This window comes from Zalophus californianus, chromosome 15, assembly GCF_009762305.2.
Source record: "Zalophus californianus isolate mZalCal1 chromosome 15, mZalCal1.pri.v2, whole genome shotgun sequence".
Taxonomy (NCBI): Eukaryota; Metazoa; Chordata; class Mammalia; order Carnivora; family Otariidae; genus Zalophus; species Zalophus californianus.
The window spans coordinates 47,573,673-47,581,087 of NC_045609.1; the positions used below are offsets into that span (position 1 = coordinate 47,573,673).

At 41.7% G+C, this 7,415-nt stretch overlaps 1 protein-coding gene across 2 annotated transcripts in view; it reads right to left on the reverse strand.

Moving 5' to 3' along the window:
• Positions 1-5,476, reverse strand: part of TMEM273 (transmembrane protein 273) — a 30,985-nt gene extending 25,509 nt beyond the window's left edge. For both annotated transcript variants that reach the window (XM_027596548.1, XM_027596547.1), the window contains exon 1: positions 5,352-5,476. In XM_027596548.1, coding sequence (XP_027452349.1) covers positions 5,352-5,397 — 46 coding nt within the window. In that variant the 5' untranslated portion in view covers positions 5,398-5,476. The remainder of the gene's footprint in view (positions 1-5,351) is intronic.
• Between the last annotated feature and the right edge of the window lie 1,939 nt (positions 5,477-7,415).

The following is a 7,415-nucleotide window of genomic DNA, read 5'->3' on the forward strand; positions in this document are numbered from 1 at the left end:
GGAGACAGATGGCTGACATTTTGGTTGGCATTAAGAGTCCATAGGAATATTTTATCTGGCAGCCTTTTAAAAAGGAAGGTGCAAACCTCTAAGAAAATGCCTAGAAATTTCACCAGATATTTTCAATAGCTATTCTTAGAGCAATATTTTAGCAAAATTTAACAATATTGATTGGGTGGTAGCTAAGCGGCAAATAATTTATTTAGAACTGTGACAACCATAATCCAAAATCTAGCTGCAAGTCTTTTATCATCATGTCAAAAGAACATGAGCCTTTCTCACATGGGTATCTTCTGCTTCCAAATGTGAAACCCTGAGAAGGACCCAAGAGCAGTTATGCATTGTCTAGTACAGAATGGATAACTGAAATCACTAGAATATCAGGCCAACTCCAAAATGAGGAATGTTCTTTGAAAGAAAAGGAGATGGAAGCTTCTAAAATACCAATGTCATAAAAGGCAAAGGCTGAGGAGATGTTCCAGGTAAAGAAGGTTAAAGAAACAAAGTTACCAAATGCAACATCTGCCCCTCCATTGGCTCCTTTGCAAGACCACAGTGAAGGTTGCAAAGGGCATTGGTGGGTCCAGTGAAAATATTGAACTGTGACAGACTATGTGAAAGTATTTTGTCAATGTTAACTTTCCTGATGTTGCTAACTGTGCTGTGGTTATGCAAGAGATTGTCTCTACTCTTAAGAAATACACACTAATGTATTTAGGGGTTTAAAAAAAAAAACCATGATATATACAACTTACTCTCAAATGGCTCTGAAAAAAAGACGTCTCTCTTTTTCTATATATAGAAGTATATATATTTATATCCTCATTTGTTTTGTATAAACATATCTCTCTAGAGAGATAACATGAGATAAAGCAAATGATGTGATTTGATTAAGAAATCGGCAAATCATATGGGGGTTCTTTGTATTATTATTCTTGCAATTTTTCTTTAAGTTTGAAACTATCTTGAAACAAAAAATTGAGAGAACAGTTCAGAAAGTCATGTCAGTGTTCCATGATGACATTACTTTCTATTCTCAACTGGGAGGCAGTTTGGTATTAGAGTTAAAAATACAGCTTTTCAGCATCAAACTATTTGCGTTTGAATCCCAGCATTTCCACTCACCTGCTATGTGACCTCTGATAAGCTACTTTATCATTCTGGGTCTTGGTTTCCTCATCTGTGAAATGGGCATGATGATAAGAGCACATGCTTCGTGGGCTGTTTGTGAGAAACAAATGAGATCTACGTAGAAGGACTGGGCAAGGCACCATGCTCAGAATCAACTCTCAGGAAGTGGGCTTTGATGATGCTTTCAAGGAGAGCAATCTACACGCAAGAGAGAAGGTGTAGTAAGAGCCAAGATGGGTTTAATGTCAAAGAAAAAGGAGAAGAATGAGAGGAAGAAGAAAGAGGAGGGGAAGGGCTCTTACCTACAAGTTATCAAGATTCATAAGCTATGGTGAATACAACTGTGTGACATGACTCAACACAGACAGACACAAGCCCTGGCACAGAATAGGAATCCCATTAACAGTTCAAATATGCATTAAATGGGTGTAAAGTAGAAGAAGCACTGCAAAGCAGGGGAGAAAGGAAAGATTGTGAAATAAATGATATGAAGTCAAGTGATGTTTCGTATAGAAAAAAACCTTAAATTAGATCCTTTGCTTAGGCCATACACAAAAATAAATTCCAAATAAATTAAAGGTACAATCATGGAAAATGCGACCACTTTACATTTAAAAAAAAAGTTTCTTAGACAAGGGGAAAAAACCAGACACTCCAAAAGTCAAAGGATAATAAATGTGATTGTATCTCATTTAAAGACTTCTGCAGGGCAAAGAATGCCACAAAGATAAAAGATAAGCAATGTACTGAGACAGGATATCTCAACACATGACAGAGCCAAATAATTAATATCCAGAAAAAATACATAAAAGACCAATAATCAAAGAAAACCACCGGAAATGTACAGAAAAAGAAACCTGGCTGTCTGATAAATACAGGGAAAATGGTTATTCTCACTAGTAATCAGAAATGCGCAACCTAAAAACTTGGAGATAATATTTTACAACTCTGATTGGCAAAAAAATGAGAAGTCTCACACTATTGGGTGTTACTAAACCTGTAGGGCGACAGAGAGGTCCAGGCCTCGCCATTGGAGAGCAATTTGGCGATATCCAATGAGGGGAGAATTGCCCATACCCATGACAGCAACACCTCTTCTTGATTGTCTCCCAGAAAACAGCCACACGGGGCTTCTAGAAGATGGCTCGTGGCAGCATCAGCGACCATACAAGAAGTAAGAAACAACCTAAATTTGATCAATACTGGAAGGTACAACTAAATTATGATGTAGTGTTTCAAAAGAATCGTATAGGTAGTTGAAAGAAATACCTTTGATCTATGTGATCAGCATGGGGACCTAAGGTAGCATGACATTCATGCCACATGTTGAACCCCTAGAAAGCAACACAGGAAGGAAACGCAGTCACAGCAGGGGTGCCGTTTCCTCCGGAGGAAAGAGGAAAACAAGACAGAAGAGGGGAGCCCAAAGGGCATTAACTCCATCTCTGACATTCCATTTCTTTGATGGACATGTTGATTTATCTATCCACTTTCAAATACATGTATCTAAAAAACCAGCCAGATTTTAAAATGCATTAATTCAAGGTGTTTAAAATGCATTAATTCACGAATGTTTGTTATATTGATCTCAGTCTTAAAAATAGTTTTAGAAGATTGGAAAACTGGGTTTCCCAAAACTCTCCAACTACTCTGTATGTGGAAAATAGTGGCTCACGCAGCCTTGATGTCACAGGAGTAGGGAGAGATGTCCTTCTTCCTCCCATGTTCCCAAAAGCCCTCATGCACAGCACTCTCCTATGCCCCGGGGTGACTGGCCTGGTCACTTGCCCTGTATTAGTAGGTATCACTAGAAAATCTCCCAGGTTCCTTTGACCAGTTCATAAAGGAAAAGCTCAATTACTTCTTACAACTTTCAACAGGCTATCATGCTATTTTTTGGTGCATAGAAATTTATTTATTTGGTATTAAGAATATATATGATCATTATGAAAAATGTCAATACAAAGAAATTAAAAGATGCCTCATTATCTATTTCCTAGAAAAAGTAAAAGGAAACTATTAACAATGTGCTGTATTTCCTTCCAGTCAATTTTTGGATAGGCAAACAAATGTGCAAAATATAATTCCGTACCTATAACTCTGTAACTATCATTTTGTCACCTCTCCTCTGTCCATGTCACATCTCCTCTGTCCTTCGAGAAAGTTATGTCTTTCATGTAAACGTTTTGGATTTAGCCAGATTCTGACTGAAAAGCATTTCTTTCTGGTGTCTACTGGGGTCTGCAGTGCTGAATAACATCCTATTAAATATTTTGGGGAGCTGTTACCCTATTATTTCATCAGGATAAGTTCCCGAATGTGGAATTTCTGGGTAAAAGGTTGTGAACAACCTGCACTTCGCTACATATTGTCAGATTGCCTCCTGAGAAGATTGGGTCAATCAGTGTTCCAAATATCCAATAGTGAGTGCTCACCTCATGGCAGATACTGGCCACATGCTTTAAATGTGGTCACAGACTGAGTTCTCTCAACAGCCCTATGAGGTTGGTACAATCATTATCCCCAAGTTACAGATGAGAAAACTGAGCAAGGAGAGGATGGACAATCTCCCAAACTCCCGGGGCCGGTAAACAGCCAAAGAGGATTTACATTCCGGTTGTTTAGAGCGAGGCACACACTCCTAAACACTACTATCTCTACCCAATAGTATCTGAAAACACTAACTGGCTGTGATACCTTGACCAACTAATTAAAACCTAATCCTTAAAATGCAAACAATGGCGGGACCTATTTATGAAGCTGTAGGGTTGGAATGAGCTAATGTAAAGTGTTGAAGGGAGTATGCAGCATGACGAATGCACTCAAAAATGTTACATGTTACTATTTCTTTTATTATTTGGGACCTTGAGCATTTTCAAGGCTTATCATTTGTAATTCTTCAGCAAGGTGCCTGTTCGTATCATAGGCACATTTTTTCATTGGATTTCTTAAATTTAACTTCTCCACCCCTCCCCCCCCCAGGACAGATTGGTCTGTATATCTAGATAGGTCAAAAGCAGAAACAAGTCACAAGACGCTTGCCATCTTCTGCCACTTTACTGAGCACACTTTGCATTTTCTGCCCTGCACACACTTCGTTCTTGCTTGCTGGTTCTAACCACCCCTCACTGCCACTGCCACTCATTACACATGCCCATTTCCATGTGTAAACTGCTAGATGCCGAGGCGCTCTGCCTGACATGCTAACTCCCAGAAAGCCAAGGTCTTTGTTCATTTCTGGGCTGGATGCAGGCTTTGGACAGAGTCCTGCCCATGGGAATAACATTGCCCATGTCCGGGATACAGGCTATTGCTTCCTCAGACAGAAGATTAGATCTGGAGATAGACTGCCTGCCTTTGAGTCTTGACCCAGTGCAAGATCTGAGAAACAACATCTTTGTGCAGATGAGGAACATTTGTTTCCTTTTTAAGAAATAACAGTTAATGTCAAAGCAGATTTTGCAAAGTGCATGGCTCTTTCATCTCTGTTTATCTCTGTCTGTACATGTCATTCTAACCATCATTCTGTGCCTCGATCTTTATCTCTCCTGATTTTCCTCTCTGTCTGCTTCTCTGGTCTTACATTTCTCCCTCCTTATCTGGCACTACTTTTCTATTAGTCCCTGCCTTTCTCCCTTCTTCCTTCTTTTGATGCACAGAAATAAAAATGACTTTAAAAAGCCAGGATACCTCTGGGTGACTGAGAGACTACCCCACTTCTTAATAAGACTGATTCACCACTAACTATAGAGAAGCATCTATATGCCTACATTTTCCCATTTTATGTAATTATTTTGGTTTGACTTAATTAAATTGATCTTAATTTTCATACAATCCTAGAAGATATGCATTATTATCCCCCTCTTTATCAGTTCAGAAACTGAGAGAGGGTCTAGGAAGCTTGCTGCAGTTGGTCAGCAATGGAGCCACAATTTAAAGCCAGATTTGTCTGGGTCCTGAGCCCAAAACTCTACCACATGACCCTTTCCTGTTCTCCTCTGGCCCAGAAGCGTTTGTAAGTTGCAGCTGGAATGAAACAGACAAAATCATTGCTCACTGTCTCCCATCTCAAAATGTGAAAAAGCCATCTATCCAAAGGGACACATCTGTGCTTAAGGGACTGGGCCCCAGGGGGCTAACGCTCCCCCGGCTTCCCACTCACTGAGGCAGCCGTGCCACAGCAGAGTCCCGACCACCCCATTTCTGCATTCCTCACTTACCCAGGAGGAGGAGGACGGCTCTCAGCATGTTGGCCCCCGAGCCCATGTTGGCTTTGTGCTCCTGGCTCCTCTCTGAACAGGCACTGCGGGCTGTGTGACCCAAGGCTGTGAGGGACGGGAGCCAAGCTCCACGTGACAGACAAGGAGGAAGCTGCCTCCACTGCCAGGAGGTTGCTCAGTTCCTCTCAGCTCTGTCAAAGGGCAGGGCTGAGGGAAGCCCCTGTTGTTCTGGCCCTGCCATTGGTGGAAAGGAGTTAGTCCACGAGGAGGGCTCCTTGAAGCTTTCTGGGTACTGGTTATCACCCCACCTATCTCCTATAACCCACCCCCCCCACCACCACACACACACACAGCATGGGAACAGAGGTGCCCCTGGGTGCAGATTCTTGCTCAAAGACCCAGGCTGATAAGTCTCGGGGGGGGGTGTGGGCAAAGCTGGTCAACGTGGATTTCCAGGTCCTGCAGCAATGCCCATGGCCTTGGGTCAGGGACAGGAAGCCCCCCACCAGCCCACAGTGTACCCCAGTCACTTTTTGTGTGTGTGCCATGCACTCCTCTCAGTCTGGGGAGGCTGACTCTCTTCTAAGAATAACATTTTTAATGTCCAAAATAAAGTAGCTAGGATCATAAAAGAAATCAGTTATATTGAAATACAGTTATCAGAATATTTAGAAAGCAGACTTATGATATAGAAATATATGTGCTTCTTTCTCTACACAATGAACAGCAAGATCTAACACAGGGGCAGTAAGTCTGCAATCCTGACATCGTGACAAACAGAAACAATATTTAGAGACGTCTGTACCAGCTGGAATATGGATGAAAAAACCTACAGTTGCTACCAGCAATAAAGTCACCTGCGTGGTAATATCGCGGTGGCTTATTGCTTACCCTCATGTTGGAAAGACATGTTAAGTTTCCATTAGAGGTTAGAGGACAGGGATGTGATTTTTTTCCCATGCACATTCCCAGACCCCACAAGAAGCCCCTTGTGTTGGAAGACCCTTGGTTCTCAACAGGCTCAAACCAACAGATTTGGGGCCATACATTTCCATATTTCTTGACACCTGCCTGACTATCGAGCCACCAACTCAAATGTGCAAGAAATCTCGCTTTTAAAAATGTACAGCCACTTAATGACAAGTGTTGAGCCCCATCCAAATGGACAACAGTGAACCTCTTTTCATTCTCAAGCTTCCTCAGCCAAATCCCTAACACAGCTAACTCACTGAGCACATTTGTCCCTCTGAGCCTCACGCAAATGATGGACGTGAGCGGAGCAGGATGTTTGTGAGAAAAGCCATTTGCTTCGTTTTGGTGCCTTAGGGTTCCAGTCTTCTATCCAGACACACTTTATTTCATACTAAACACTTTGGGTCAGTCTTCACCTACACCAGGAAACGTACTCCCTCTTGCTTCTCCTGATACGAATGAACTTTTGAAACTTTTACCCCTCTTTCTTTTTCTTTTTTTAACTTAAATTCAATTAGCCAACACAGAGTACATCATTAGTTTCAGATGTAGTGTTCAGTGATTAATCAGTTGCATATAACACCCAGTGCTCATGACATCACGTGCCCTCCTTAATGCCCATCACCCAGTTACCCCATCCTCCCCATCTCCCCTCTAGCAGCCCTCAGTTTGTTTCCCGGAGTCAAGGGTCTCTCACGGTTTGTCTCCCTCTCTGATTTCTTCCCATTCAGTTTTCTCTCCCTTCCCCTATGATCCTTTTGCATTATTTCTTATACTCCACATATGAGTGAAACCATATGATAATTGTCTTTCTCTGATTGACTTACTTCACTTAACATAATCCCCTCCAGTTCCATCCATGTCAATGTAAATGAAAAATATTCATCCTTTCTGAAGGCTGAGTAATATTCCATTGTATATATGGACCGCATCTTCTTTATCCATTCGTCTATTGAAGGGCATCTCGGCTTCTTCCACAGTTTGGTTATTGTGGACATTGCTGCTATAAACATTGGGGTGCACGTACCCCTTCAGATCCCTACATTTGTATCTTCGGGGTAAATACCCAGTAGTGCAATTGCTGGGTCATAG